This window comes from Sus scrofa, chromosome 5 (genome assembly GCF_000003025.6).
Source record: "Sus scrofa isolate TJ Tabasco breed Duroc chromosome 5, Sscrofa11.1, whole genome shotgun sequence".
NCBI classification, from domain to species: Eukaryota; Metazoa; Chordata; class Mammalia; order Artiodactyla; family Suidae; genus Sus; species Sus scrofa.
This window is the reverse complement of record NC_010447.5, coordinates 87,757,020-87,772,901: the sequence shown is the minus strand read 5'-3', so window position 1 is coordinate 87,772,901 and position 15,882 is coordinate 87,757,020. Positions and strand designations below refer to the sequence as shown.

At 40.4% G+C, this 15,882-nt stretch overlaps 1 protein-coding gene across 4 annotated transcripts in view; it reads right to left on the bottom strand.

Annotated features, from left to right (window-relative positions):
* NTN4 (netrin 4) overlaps nucleotides 1-15,882 on the bottom strand; it is a 113,552-nt gene that overhangs the window by 11,803 nt on the left and 85,867 nt on the right. For all 4 annotated transcript variants that reach the window (XM_021092743.1, XM_021092741.1, XM_021092742.1 and 1 more), the window contains exons 6-7: nucleotides 2,237-2,450; nucleotides 1,761-1,876 (exon numbers count right to left, since the gene is read on the bottom strand). In XM_021092743.1, the coding sequence (XP_020948402.1) occupies nucleotides 1,761-1,876; nucleotides 2,237-2,450 (330 nt within the window). The remainder of the gene's footprint in view (nucleotides 1-1,760; nucleotides 1,877-2,236; nucleotides 2,451-15,882) is intronic.

Below are 15,882 nucleotides of genomic sequence, written 5' to 3'. Positions count from 1 at the left end.
TCAGGAGCACTTAACTACGTGCCACATGCTGTTTTGAGTGTTTCACATTTCTTTACTCATCTCAGGCTCAAACAAAGAGAAATGTGATAGGAATACAGAGAAAAAGGGATGAGCAAAGAAAGGTAAGAGAGAAAGGGCAGAGTGCATTCATGGAAGAGTCAGTTGTTCTGTTTATCCTCCGTACAGAGTGAGTTGAAAATAGAAAGTATCATGGAGGACTTTGATTGATTTTTAGTTAAGGCCTGAATTCAGTTTGTTAGATGAAGGAGAATTTTCAGAGCTGCTAGCTTAAAGAAATTATACGAATTAAAACATATATGTGAACATTAATCTGACATTACTTTATCAAACTATTAGTATGATGGAAAAAATGTAGGTAGGGACCAATTAGAAACTAGTGAAATTGGTAACACATGGCAGCAATTAAACTGAGTTCCAACTATAAGACTAAACTTTATAAAGAATTTTATTGAGGAGTTCCCGTCGTGGCTCAGTGGTTAACGAGTCTGACTAGGAACCATGATGTTGCAGGTTTGACCCTGGCCTTGCTCAGTGGGTTAAGGATCCGGCATTGCCGGGAGCTGTGGTGTAGGTCGCAGACGCGGCTTGGATCCCGCGTTGCTGTGGCAGTGGCGTAGGCCAGTGGCTACAGCTCCGATTTGACCCCTAGCCTGGGAATCTCCATATGCCCCAGGAGCAGCCCAAGAAATGGCAAAAAGACCAAAAAAAAAAAAAAATTATCAATATGATCTATTTAATATTTATAATAAGTATTTGATATAGGTATTATTAACAAATGAAAAAAGGCTCAGAAAAATTAATTAGCTTGTTCAAGGTAGCATAGCTAGCAAGTAGAAAAGCCAGATTTTAATCCTGGGTTTGGGAGAATCTTAGGCTCCTGATCTTTCCACTGTACTGTCTTTCTAAGGTAGATGCAATGTGGGTCTGAGAGGTGGGCATAGAGAGGGATAAGTATCAAGGGATGCCACAGAGTTAGGGTCTACAAATCCTTTTAATGGATTGGATGAGGACACGAGAAGAGGAAGCTAAAAATGTACTTGAACTTTTTAAGCCAAGGTGACAGAGACAATTGTAGTTTCACTAACAGAAATAGGGAAATTAAGAGAAGGAGAACATTTTAGGGGTGCATAATTTAAGGAGAAATAGTACTATAGATTTGATAAAACTAAAAATCACATTTAGGTAGTACACAGTATTCTGGCTTCAGTAAAAATCATTTTTCATATTCAATTAATGTCGATTTAAATTTTATTAGTTTTATTGGCTTATGCTTAGTTTGTAAAATTGTTTTGTTTTATAGTTGTAAAAAAACTGTAAACATAAGGAGTTCACAGCTAGCTTTTGCTTTGTGCGTATTGAGTTGCACCAGATCTGTAAGAATATTTTTCCTTTAAATGGATCTCTGCATTTCCATTGAGTTATCTCTCAACTGTGTAAAACATCCAAGTATTAACAGTGGCATCACCAGATTTGGGTTTTTTTCTTTTACTGTGATGTTTTGCGTTTTCTGAGTTTTCCATGATAACTGAATGTTACTCTTACAATCAGAAAATAAGCAAAAGCTTGTTAAAATACCACTTAGCTATATATTTAGTAGTGTTATACTTACGGGGTTCAGTACTCTGTCAACCTCAGAACTAAAGAGTTCCCCTTATAAGATCCAAAATGTTTTTTCTGGTTTGTCATGAATCATTGTTACTCAAGACCAGACCTGGAAATGAGATTATCTATTGTCTCACCTGAATGTCGAAGCGCAGAAAATCCTTGCTCATCTTCCCACTCCCACTTTGGTTCACTCTTATTGTGCATAGAATGGAAGTCAGGAATGTCATGATACCAGTCTATGTCTGTGTTGCTGATAAAACAGAAAGCGATGGAGAGTTTATTAAGGAATTTCTTAGAACTTGAATGAAATGAATATATTTGTAGAGATTTAAACCCTATCAGCCACCTTCCCATCCTTCCACTTTTCAGAAGTAATGTTGTAAAGGCCTGTTGTTAAAAGGAACAATTTACTTTGCAAAGTGAACCAGGCCCTCTCTGTAATCTTGCAAGAGCATATTACTTGGTTCTGCAATTTGACAGAAATTCTTTAAAAAGATATGCGAATACACCTTTGCTCCACTAGTAGCATGCAAGGTTTTCCAAATCACTACAGGATCTCCAAAAGAATCTGAAAGACACATAGGTGAGAGCAAGAGCCATGCAGAGCTACCTGCTGGTGCAGTCTCCTGTGAGAGGGTCGCAGCTTCCAGCACAGTCACATGGCCTGCATCCGTACTCTCCAAAGCCCCAGTATCCCACCATACATCTGTCACAATGTGGCCCTGCCACCCCAGGCTTGCAAGGGCAGTCACCATTGCTAGGGTCACAGAAGGTCACCGAACTGAAAGGAAGGACAGCTGATCCAACTGGATGACAGGAACACACTACGAAAGAGAGGACACACAGGGGCCAATGAGTGACTAGATTGTCTGTGGAGTCTACTAGGCCCAGCAATCCCAAAATGGCTTCCTTTCACCACACAGCAGTGTCTCTGAGACTCCTCCTTTACCAACTTGATGTGTGCTCAGTAATGAAAGCTCATTAAATCACAGATAAGAGGGCATCATCAGAAAAGCACATCTTACTGCTAAACCACCTAATTTATTCTAAAATTAAAGGCATTGCAGGAGTCCCCATCGTGGCTCAGTGGTTAATGAACCTGACTAGCATCTATGAGGATGTGGGTTCAACCCCTGTCCTGCTCAGTGGGTTAAGGATCTGGTGTTGCTGTGAGCTGTCATATAGTCGAAGATGAGGCTTGGATCCTGAGTTGCTGTGGCCGTGGCGTAGGCCAGCAGCTACAGCTCCAATTCAACACCTAGCCTGGGAACCTCCATGGGCCGAGGGTGAGGTCCTTAAAAAAAGACAAAAAAAATTAAGTTAAATTAAAGGCATTATGTTATGAATGGCTTTTGTTTGGAGTGATGAGAATGAATCAGCAAAGAAGACAAAGGAGCAGTATGTGAGAAAGGGAAAAAAACATGAGCGCATGGTGTTCTGGAAGCTAAACAAAGAAAGTTTCAAGGAGGTGGACAGTATCAACTATGTTACATGCTGATAAATCCACAAAGATAGGGAACAGGAATGGATTATTGCCCTGACAGCACGAAAACCATTGCTGTCCTTGACAGGAACAGCTTCAATGTAATAGTGATTGGAGAACCTCATTAAAGAAAACTCGCTCGGGAGTTCCCGTCGTGGCCCAGTGGTTAATGAACCCGACTAGCATCCATGAAGACAGGGGTTGGATCCCTGGCCTCATTCAGTGGGTTAAGGATCCAGCGTTGCCGTGACCTGTGGTGTAGGTTTCAGACTTGGCTTGGATGCTGTGTTGCTGTGACTCTGGTGTAGGCTGGCAGCTCTGATTCCACCCCTAGCCTGGGAACCTCTGTATGCTGCGGGTGCAGCCCTGAGAAGCAAAAAAAGAAAGAAAAAGAACACTCAAGAGAGAATGGTATAGAGGAATTTGAGCATGAGAGCAGACAGCTCTGTTGAGAGCTTTTCTATAAGGGCACAGAAATGGGGTAGCTAAAATTGAATTGGAGCTATGAACTGAAATGAAGTTTGGAGTTTTTGTTTTGTTTGAAGATTGGAGAAGTTACAGCATGTTTGATGTTGATGGAAATGATCTAGTAGAAAGGGAAAGATTGACGACTAAAAGGAAGATGGGAGAGGAGCCACAACGAATCCTACTAGCATCCATGAGGATGCAGGTTTGTTCCCTGGCCTCACTCGGTGGGTTAAGGATCCCATGTTGCCATGAGCTGTGGTGTAGGTCGCAGACGCAGCTTGGATCTGGCATTGCTGTGGCTCTGGCATAGGCTGGTGGCTACAGCTCTGATTGGACCCCTAACCTGGGAACCTCCATGTGCTGCAGGTGCAGCCCTAAAAAGACAAAAAAAAAAAAAAAAAAAAAAGAAAGACTTTTAAAAGGGATGTTTTAACATACTTGAGTAAGGATAAAAGGATGGGGTCTGGTGTAGAAGAGGAGATATTGGTCTTCGGTGGGAAAACTGTAGTTCACAGTAACAAGGCGAAAAGCAGAGCATACGGATACCAGTGCAGGGAAGCGGCTAATTTCAGTGATGGGAGCTGGTGGGATTTTTCTTCTCATTGCTTGTATTTTCTGGGTGAAACGGAAAGCAAGATCATCAGGTGAGAGAGATGATGAATAGTGGAAGTGGGAGAGTGAATTAGAAACTTAAGAAGTGAAAAATAATTGCCAGGTAGCATAAAGACCACCTTTTGAGGTTAGTAGTCACGTATTTATAGTGACTGCACTAAAATGGTTGGTTATCGCTCCAGTCCTGTACAGCTGGGAGAGTTTGGGTTTGGTATAGGAAGAAAGCTTGATTCGATTGCATAATGCTATGGACTGAGTGTTTGTGACCCCCTAAAATTCGTATGTTGAATCATAATCCCCAATATGATGATGTTTAGAGGTGGGGCCTTTGGGTGGTTTGAATACAGTTTCATAAAGAGACTGGCGCCCTTAGAAGGGGATGCAGAGTGCAGAGCCCTCCTCTTTGTGGAGAGTGTGAGGCCACAGCGGAAGATGGGAGTCTGCAGCCTGAAAGAGAGCTGTCACCAGAACCGGACCATGCTGGCACCATATCTTGCACTCCAGCCTCTGGAACTGTAAGAAATAAATGTCTTGTATAAGCTGCCTAGTCTATGGTATTTTGTTATAGCAGCCTGTTTGGGTGAAGACAGCTCCTCAGACTGGAATCTATCATCAGCCCTTTCTGCAAGTCCTTTCTGTTAATCAAGAGTCCTTCCCCTCAGCCCTCTCTCAATTCCCAGTCCCCTTCTGCTCACAGTTTGACAATCCCCAATACTTTCTTTGTTCCCAGGATAGCAAAAAGAGCTGAATAAAACAAACAAAAAAGTTCTTTTTGGGTTTTTCACAAACCCTGACCTCATCAGGGTCCCCTAACTAATGCTCATTGTTCCTGTTTATTCAACTTTACTTGGCCCTTTAAAAAAAAAAAAAAAATTCCTCACAGTACTATCCCAGAATTTCTCCAGGTGTTTTTTTTTTGGTTTTTTTAGGGCCGTACATGTAGCATGTGGAAGTTCCCAGGCTAGGGGTCAAATTGGTGCTGCAGCTGCCAGCCACAGCCACAGTCACAGCAATGTGGAATCCAAGCCATGTCTTCAACCTACACTATAGTTCCCAGCAATGCTGGATTCTTAACCCACTGAGTAAGGCCAGGGATTGAACCCACATCTTGTGGATACTAGCCAGGTTCTTAACCCACTGAGCCACAACAGGAACTCCTCTCCAGGCTTTTTTAATTCACCCTAACCACAGTGAATTCTAATTCACTGATAAGGTCCTTGAATAATCTTTTCTCTACCTCAAAACCTCTTTATCTTTCCACTCTTTTTTCTCTGAGAATCAAATGAAAAAGTTAGTTTATAGCCTTGACTCTCACAAGCTCTGTGATCTTGGGCAAGAAATACAACTTTCCTGAACTACGGGGTTTTTTTTGGTTTATGTTTCTTGCTTTTCCAGTGAGGTTTCTACGTCTCTTGGAGAGTTCATGAGGATGAGGATGAAACGAAACTATTTTAAATGAAATTATTTCAGCAAGGGGCATAGCACAGCGTCTGATTCTTATCAGGCAGCTCTTCCTGCTGAGTCTTCTCCACTAACTTTGTAGGTCCCATTCCCTCCTTTATCCCCTTGGAAACTTAGTTTATGGAACTTGGAACTTATTTTAAACTTACTTTCTTTGTCGTTAAAAGCTCAATTTGGCTTCAGATGAACTACTAGTGTGACTTGTGGCAAATACCTAGCCTCTCATTATCTCAATGTTCATGTCATAAAATGGAGACGAGAACAGCATCTGTCCTCTGCACAGTCGTAAGGATGAAAGGAGATCATGTATGTAAAGCATTTAGTGTAGTGTTTGGCACGTGGTTAACTAATAATGAACTAACTAACTAAGGAATTCAGTAGACCATTCTTGTAAAAGTGTAGGGTCCACGCTTGGATCACTTACAGTGCCAGTTCTCAAGGAACTCGTACACGTTTCCCTAATCTGTGATTAGTACTGTACTGAAGGTTTCTAAGAGCACAGAGGAGGGCAGCACAGGCTGAGGAGTCACATAGGATCCGCAAAGGAGGGGTCGCTCAGACATTTGACTTGATCCTAAAAGATGATTAGGAGTTTGCAAGTTGAAAAAGGAGGGGAAGATAGGCAGGTGCTTATTCTAGCCTCTCCTTAGACACTCTCCTTGGTGCATTTCTTTTAAATAATTAAAAAAATTTTTTAATTGTAAAAAAACTGCAAACCATAAGATTTACCATCTTAACCATTTTTAAGTATATAGTTCATCTTCACTGCGTTTTATGTTTCTGTATTGTATGTGGAAGCTCTTCCTGCTTCCTGGAAATGAAACTCGTTCATGCCTCAGTGCCCCTAGCCATGCCTGCATTGCCTTTACCTTTGCAAGTTTCCTTGTCATGCCCTCCAGACAGTTGGGGATTCTCTCTTCCGTGCTGCCTCTGTTCTTTGCATATAGTTCTATCCTGTGTGTATCATGGTGTGTCGTTATTTGTTTATGTGCCTGTCTCCCTTATTACCAGAGACTGAACTCACTGACAGAAGGATTTTCATCATCTTATCTTTGTTTTCTATGTCCCCAAACAGAGTCTGGTAAAAGAATTTTTGGAATTGACCTGAAAGACATTCCTGATGTGGAAATCATACGTGAAAGGGCACGGCCTGTTTGGGAAATGCGAAAAATTTACTGTGTCTATATGTACACTGAGTGGAAGGCAGTTGGAGCTGATGAGGCAGAAAAGAAAGTTACAGGTTTGGAGCCAGACTATAGCAGGGCCAAACCCAGGAAGCTGAATTTTATCTTATCGGTATAAAGAATCATAGGAAGTAAAATGTTAAAAAAGCAGAATTATGACATAGTTATAATTTAATTTTGATAGTTACTTGGTGGCATTGTAAGAAACAGACTGGAGTAGGGAGAGACTGATGACAGGGAAACCAAAGAAATGGTGAGAGAATAGGAACAATGAAATGTAGAAATGGGAGAAAAAGTTGGATGGAAAATACTTTTTTTTTTTTTTCTGTGAGGGCCACATGCTCGGCATAGGGAAGTTCCCAGGCTAGGGGTCAAATCAGAGCTGCAGCTACCGGCCTACACCACAGCCACAGTAACATGGGATCCAAGCCGCATCTGCAACCTACACCTCAGCTCACAGCAACCCTGGATCCTTAACCCACTGAGCGAGGCCAGGGATCAAACCCGAGTCCTCATGGATGCTAGCTGGATTCGTTATCATTGAGGCACGATGGGAACTCCCACTAGTCAGATTCTTAACCCGCTGCTCCACAACGGGAACTCCTGAAAAAAAAATTTTTTTTTTTTTAAAGAGTGAATTGATAGGATTTGGAGGCCATCTGCATGAGGAGGAAAAATGCGTTGCTGAGGGACAAACAGGAAATGAGGAAGATGTTAAGATTTTCTAGTTTATGAAAGTGAATGACTAAAGCAAGTTGAGGTAGAGACAAAGGGAAGGAGAAGAGCATGGGTTCAGGGTTAGACATATTAGGTTTGAGACGTCTGAAGGATACACCAATGAGTTATAACAGGCAACTGGAACTAACAATCTGAAGCACAGGAGAGAGGGTGGGGTCACAAATACAGTGGTGAGATTTGTCAGCAGATGAGAATTGAAACTAGGAGGGCTGGACGAGATTTTGCGGGGAGAGTGTATCAGATGAGAAGGTCACCCAGGATGGAACCCTGGAGCCAGCACACTCACTCACATCGTCCGGCAGTGAGAGGAGCAGCAGCTTGTGAAGGAGATAAGGACCAGATGGGGAGGGGGAAGAGCCGAGTCGCTGTTGTTATAGAAACCAAAGGAGGAGTTCCCGTCATGGCGCAGTGGTTAACGAATCCGACTAGGAACCATGAGGTGGCGGGTTCGATCCCTGCCTTGCTCAGTGGGTTGACGATCCGGCGTTGCGTGAGCTGTGGTGTAGGTTGCAGACGCGGCTCGGATCCGCGTTGCTATGGCTCTGGTGTAGGCTGGTGGCTACAGCTCCGATTCAACCCTAGCCTGGGACCCTCATATGCCGTGGAGCGGCCCAAGAAATGCAAAAAGACAAAAAAAAAAAAAAAAAAAAGAAACCAAAGGATAAGAAAGTTTCAAGTGATTAACAATGTCAAACAATGAAGCCTGTGTACGTCACATAAAATTTATAATAGAACAGAACTGCTGTCCAACGGGAGGGTGGTGGTGGTGCCTTGTGAGAAGAGGAGCTGGAGAAATGGAGGCATTGATGGTGTAACACTCTGCTTAGGTCTCTTTCATTTTGGTAAACCTGTAATCGTTAGAGCAGTGGTTCTCAAATCATCGGGCAGGTGACAAGTTTGCAGAAGATCTCACATCTTACATCTTTCATCTGTGACACAGACTCTTCCCTCCCTCGCTCACGCTCTCCCTGGTTGAGAACCACTATGATAAGAACATGGACTCTTGCTTTTTTTTTTTGAAACAAAAGGTATGAATTATCTTCTTGGGAATAATGTGTGTTCGTTAACAATAACTAACATGTGCTAGTTAACACTCTAATGTTTATGAAGCATTTGTAGTTTACAAGTTACCCCTGAATCGAATATTTGAAGTTCTTCATACCATGGCCCTAGCCCACGTTTCCAGTCTTAACCTCTCATTACTCTGGCCTCCAGCCCTTATTCTAATTGAAGGGGACAAATTCTTGCAGCTGGCCTTCATTCTAATTAAACGGAACCCCCATCTTTCCTGTTTCTGTACCTTTATTAATTTCAATAGGGAATCTTCCTCTATCTATCTTGCAAATTTCTGCACTGTTCTTTAAGATCTATTCAAGTGCACCCCTAAAGGCTGCCTCTGGAAAGATGTGGTCAAACAATTCAACCATTTGGAGAAGGTAGTAGCTCTGTGTGCATCTTTCCTGTAAAGAAAGAACTTGTGGAACTTGAAGGTTAATGATATTCAGAAAGGAGTGGGATGCAGCACCATTCCCTCTGCCACCCTCTCCCCCGTCACCAAGTATGAAGCCCACGAGGACCATTCCAGTTGCTCATCTAATAGACAAGTTTTCTTTCTTTTAGAAGTCATTCCTTATTTCAGCACAGTTGAATACGGGTTCATCCTTTCTTTGAAAGCTTCGAGTGTTTTAAAAATAACATTTCTTCTATAGGTCTAGTCACTTCTGCTCTGCGTTGCAGACAGTCAGATGTTTACTTTTCTTTGTCAAATCAGTATGTAAATTCCTTGAAGGTGAGCATGGGTCTCACTCACCTATCCCTAAAATGTCAGTGGAGGCAGACTTGGGTTCAACTCCTAGCTAAATTTTTACCTTTATGAGCCCCACATTTTTATTTTACCAGATTGTATTGAGAGTTAACTGAGACATAATGTATGTCCCTCGCACTTAACAAGCAATTAGCAAATAGTAAATGATGCCTGCTAAAAAAAGACTGTTTAATTGAATTAAAAGGCAGTGATGAAAAAGCTATTTATAGGTTAAGGATCAGGCATTGTCTGTGCAGTGGTGTGGGCTTGATACCCTGCCTGGCACAGTGGGTTAAGGCTCTGGCAGTTGCCACAGCTGTGGTGTAGGTCACAGCTGCAACTTGGATTCTATTCCTGGCTTGGTAATTTCCACATGCCACACATGCAGCCAAAAAAGAACGGGGAGCTATTTACAAAGAGTGGTGGAGGAAAACACTATGATAGACATTGTTTGAAAGGATAACAGTGTGTGTTTGTTTAAGGCAGCATTTATTTATCGGTTCACTTACTCAACAGACATTAAATGAGCATATACTATGTTCTAAGTACTGAGAAAACTCCTAGGGATCAATTTGAATAAGATAGTCTTGACCCTTAAAGAGATCTATAATTTAGAAGAATAATTACTATAATATTTTTTAAAAACTTACCTAATACAAGGAGAGAAGGAAACATTTTGCCTAAAACATTGAATTTCTTAGGAGACCGGCTTTATTTCCATTCATACAGTTATAGTGATTGCTGTTTTCACATTAAATCCCCCAGTCTTTTTTCTTTTAGTTGGATTTCTTTATGAAAACATTAGGCATTTTCTCTTAGGATAGCAAAGCTCTTTTGATTTTTCATTTGTTTTAACTAAATGATTTGGAGAGATTATATAACATGTAATGCGAATGTATCAAAATGCTATGTGAAGACTTTAAATTTTTTTGAAGACTTTAAATTAAAGCCCATAATCCACTATAAACATTTCATCATTTTGAGGTGACTAAACCAATAGTTATTTTTCACTCAGTTAAGTCAACTCGGTTCTTGACAGAAGATAGCAGGGCTCCCATTTATTGTATTATATGGTATTCCACACCCGCCCCTCCCCCCCCCGTTATCTTTTACTCTTAGTAGAAAATTCAATCCTTTCTAAGACTTGACTCTCTCTACTGCCATACATTTTAAAACCTATACACATTTCAGGAATGGCCAGAAAAGAATGTGACTCTATCACATGTGCTAGTGGATTTCTGTCAATGTGACTTTTCGCATAATTACAAGATAAAAATACCATTTGGAAACTATGCAGAACTAGCTCCAGGCAGAAGGCCTTGACACCTTTCATGGCATACTTTCTCAGATTGCACACTGAGGCTTGCCTTGCATACCTATCTCCTGAAGTTTGTATAGCAGGCAATATCTGACACACGTAATCTGCATTTCTTGTTTCTTCCAAAGTGGATATCTGTTTTCTTCTTGCTTGGGGGCAAAAGGTCCTTCTTAGATGCTGGTTCAGGTTCTGATCCTCCAGCATATATTTCTTACTATTTGTTGATTCTAAAGTGCAACCCAAGCACTTTTTATGCATTTATCATGATGAATATCAAAGTTAAAACCCAATCAGAATGACATAAATCTGGAGTTCCCATTGGGGCTCAGTGGTTAACGAATCCAACTAGGAACCATGAGGTTATGGGTTTGATCCCTGGCCTTGCTCAGTGGGTTAGGGATCCAGCGTTGCCATGAGCTGTGGTGTAGGTCACATATGTGGCTTGGATCCCACACTGCTGTGGCTGTGGTGTGGGCCAGTGGCTGCAGCTCTGATTAGACACCTAGCCTGGGAACCTCCAAGTGCCACAGGTGCGGCCCTAAAAAAGACAAAAAAAAAAAAAAAAAAAAAAAAGAATGACATAAATCTTTGACTTCAGCTTTGTCTTCTCCTTGTTAGACATAAAACAAAAACCCAATAGTAAAAATTGAACTAACATCATATGCTATTATTCAGAACTTAAATACTTGTTTCGTTATAATTTTTGGTGTATTCAGCTGTAGGGAACTGTGAATTGTTCTTGACGGTCAAAATCATGGTTTGAGTGGTAGCCAGATTATATTTAGAAGTGGTGTGGCCTGTCTAGGTGGCAAATCATTATTGTAGTAATTACTACCACTGCTCCCCTAAAAGAAAATTTGCCCTAGGGGCTGGGCTGCTCCCTCATGACCATATTGGCAAAGCAAAATTATTAAAAATGTCATTTTAATTCCTAAATATCATCACAGTATTTCTTTAATAGTGAAAACAACTTATTTTAAATAGTATGTTCTGAACTGGTATGTCCTATTATAGGAAAACCCAACTTAGTAATACAAAACTTTCAGAACAGATGACGTAGAGGAAATGGTACTTTACAAAAGATTTCACAATTTTCCTTCAAATAATGAACTTAGATAACTGCAAAATGTACACTTTTTATTTACAGATATACATTTGTTGCATTACATCTATTATGTGAAGTACTGTCCCTCCATAGGAGATGCTCAGAAAAGACTTAGGACAATAGCCTGCTTTTCTCCCGGGAAACATAACTGTGAATGAAACAATGGATGAACATATTTTTAAAATAACCTTGTGTATCTGTGAGGCTGTGAAACTAGTAACTGTTTCAGTCACAAAGGCTGACGAATGCAGCTGTTTAGAAATTACCTGTAATATCTCAGGAACACCATAAAATAAAGGCAATATAATAGAATTGGTAAGGGCACAAACTTAGGAGTCAGACTAGGAGAGTTCAAATTCTGGTTATGAGGCTTACTCCCTGTATGTGAAATTAACCCTCTCAAGCCTCAATTTTCTCATTGATAAAGTAAGAGTAATAATACCTGTGTTATTTGTGTGAGAATTAAAGAGGATAATGTATGTACATAGCAATGTTTCAGGTATTTAGTGGCACCATATGCTCAGATAATAACCATTATTGTTATCTGGATGAAACATACTAGTTTTCAAATGTCTACCAGTCATTCATTCATTCATTCACCACCCCTTCACCAAAGAGTTCTTGAACTTTAGTGTTAACATGAACTATGGTAGGTGCTGAAGATGCAAAGACATACAGAGTCATATCTCCTCAGGGAGGGAAGAGAGATGTGCAAATAAATAATTACAGGGAAGTAAATGGTACAACAGAGATAGACCAGGAAGTATGGAAACAGAGAAAGAATGATGACTGCCTCATTGCAGAAATGGGTGGTTTTTTAAGATTAATGAATTAACTAGCTTTCAAAATAGGATGAAATTCCTTGCTTTGCACTCAGGAGGAATTTGGTGGCAAAGAGCTTTCTTGACTAAATTAAGTCCTATAGAACTAGGTTACTCTTCTGTTACATGTTCCTTTCTCTGGATGCAAACAAAAGAGGCTATTTCTCTCATTTTGTGGATCAAAGTATGTTGAGAAAAGCTAAGGTATTATCTACGGTCCTGGTGCTTATAGGGAGATACCCTGCAATGGAATGTAGGACAAGAGCCACAGCTGTCAATCTGCATGAACACCGTTAGCATGTAAATGTGGGTACAAAATGGCCAGGAATATTATGGAAGAGTTATGGCTTTCTTCACTCTGATGGGTTAAAGCCTTTGGTGGTGGAGTCACAGGAGACCACTGCTGCCTTTCATCTTTAGACCCACCTTCACTAGAGCTTTAGGAGTTTTTCTGTATATCTCTTCACTCAAGGAGTTAACCAGATGCCCAGCATATGGTTGAAACAACCTGCTGTGTTTCTCACTTTTTTTTAAATTGCCAGGGTTCCTTAGTATTACCTGATGGCTCCAGCTTTTGCTGTTTTGATAGTAAAAGTTATACTGGAAGCAAAATAGCCTGGAAGTATTTGCTCCTGATTTAGCTTTTCTAAAAACAGAACTCAAAGTTCAAGGCCCTCAGCTGGGAAAGAGACTGCTCATCAAGCCCTTTCACCACTGCTCAGCGGCCACTCCTTCAGCAGCGCCTCCCAGCCTCCCAACATTGTTTTCTCCTGAAAAGGCCAAGGCCCTACAGAATTTCTGATGGGGAATTTTTCATATCAAAACCATTTCAAAAGCTGCTTAGCTTCCTGCCAAGCTTCTTAGAAGGAGTGGGAGATGACTTTGAGATGCAGCTCCAAACAGGAGGCAGTGTGAACTGCCATTACTATGTTAACTGTGAAGTTAAATGTTAGATAAAATGAAGTCTTCCACCTTTTTTTGGTATTGCTTTCTCCTTCTACTATCAACTTTATTTTTTTTTCTAGTGGATGAATAGCTATAAAAAAACAAAGAAAAAAATTGTAGATGAACTTGACTCTGTCAAAGACAGTATGGTTTGCCCCTTTACTCTCTTAAGGAGCATTGTTCTATTCATTCTTTAAATGTTTTTTATATATATATATATATATATATATATATATATATATTTTGTTCAAAGATATCTAGTTACACAATATTCAAGGTATATGTTAGTTTCAAAAAAAATTACACTATAATACATTTCATAAGAAAATAATCGAAATTAAGATTTGCCTTCTAGTTACTGAAATGCAGTGTCTCCTGAATTGGACATCCAACGCAAAAGAGAGAGACCCATTTATGCATGAGATCTAGTTATTCCTGCCTCTATTGAATGCTTTTAAAAAATAAGTATAATGCAGATGGCCAACAAACACATGAAAAAATGCTCAACATCACTGATTATAAGAGAAATGCAAATCAAAACTACCATGAGATATCACCTCACACCAGTCAGAATGGCCATCGTGTTTTTGTTGAAGACAGCCTTCGACATTCCCCGTCCACCGAGGCACCACCCACCTAGGCACCTAGTCAGGAACTGGGGTCATCTCTAACGTCTTTTTCCTTTGGAGAAAGAACCCCTATTGATCCCATTTATCTCCACGGAACTGATGGGTTAGCCCCTGCTATAATCCATTACATATTTATTTGGGTGAATTTATTTACAGCTTGTTTCCATGGGGTTAGGGACTCTGTTTTATTGTATATACCATCAATAAGATAGGCCTGCCACAGAGTGCACACTGAGAAATCTGTGTTAACTTTTTAAAAAATAGATTACAGTCACGTAATAAATATTTCTTTTTTTTCTTTCTTTCTTTTTTGGGCTGCACCTGCAGTATATGAAAGTTCCCAAGTTAGGGGCCGAATTGGAGCTACAGCTGCTGGCCACAGCCACACCCACAGCCACAGCCACAAAAACTCAGGAGCTCAGCTGCATCAGCGACCTACACCACAGCTCACAGAAACCGTGGATCCTTATCCATGGAGCAAGCTCAGGCATCAGATCTCTATCCTCTTGGGTACCAGTCAAGTTCATAACCACTGAGCCAAAACAGGAACTCCTAAATATTTAATGATTGATGGTCTTCTTGCCTCCAGGGTAATCTCATGTTTTTTTACCTCACTGTTGTCTCTATAGTACATTGTGAAGGCCTAGAAGGTAGGAGCCATGTCATTTCATCTCTGTATCCCCAAAACCTAGGACCATGACTGACTCATTTTCAGGACTTAGTTTCTGTTGAGTGAATGTGCCTCTCAATGAGTGACAGCCAGGAAATGATTTTATGTTTTGGTGAATCTCCTCAAAGGCTCATTCTGTTTCTTTTACAGGTTTTTAGTATTTCAGCACCACAAGCATTGCAACACATGATTAACAGAAATTCAACAAATTCATAAAAAAACTGAAATGGTCAAACAGAACAGAATATTCTGAATCTTGCCAGTGTAAGACTATTCCATACAAGAGTGCAAGACTGTTTCCTACATTTAATGCTTCACTCAGCCAAGTATTATTGCTTTTATTTGTAATAAAAGTTCTTTATTCTAACTCTGTGGGAGACATTCCCCACCCATAAATGCCTCTCACTGGCAGCTAATTTTTTTTCCCATTAATCAATCTGAAATTCCTTTCCTCACTTTCACCCAATTATATCTAATTGTGACTCTTTGTTCTAGGAAAGTTAAATTATTCTTTGCCACTCCATATGTCCCCTTATACGTTTAAAGTATATGCAAAAAGTTGTTGTATTCTCCCTGAGCAGTTTCCTAGTTGATCTGCAAATGTTTATCTTCTTTTATATTTATCCCTTAGTATCACTCTTTTCCTGATTGTTTAGTTGATTTATTTGAAAAACCTTTCATTTACCTTCACTTTTCTTATACTAAGATTCCTTAAGATAATGCAGTTCTTTAGATCTAAACTTTACATGGCTAGTTATCAGTAAGCAAGGTCTTACTCAAAACCAAATTCCATAAATTTAAAAAAAACCTAAGCCCTCATAAGAAATTTTTTTTTTTTTCTTTTTAGGGCCATACTTGCAGCATATGGAAGTTCCTGGGCTAAGGGTTGAATTGGAGCTGCAGCTGTAGTCCTACGTCACAGCAGTGTGGGCTCTGGGCTGCCTCTGAGACCTGCACTGCAGTTTGTGGCAATGCCAGATCCTTAACCCACTAAGCAAGGCCAGGGACCAAACCTTTA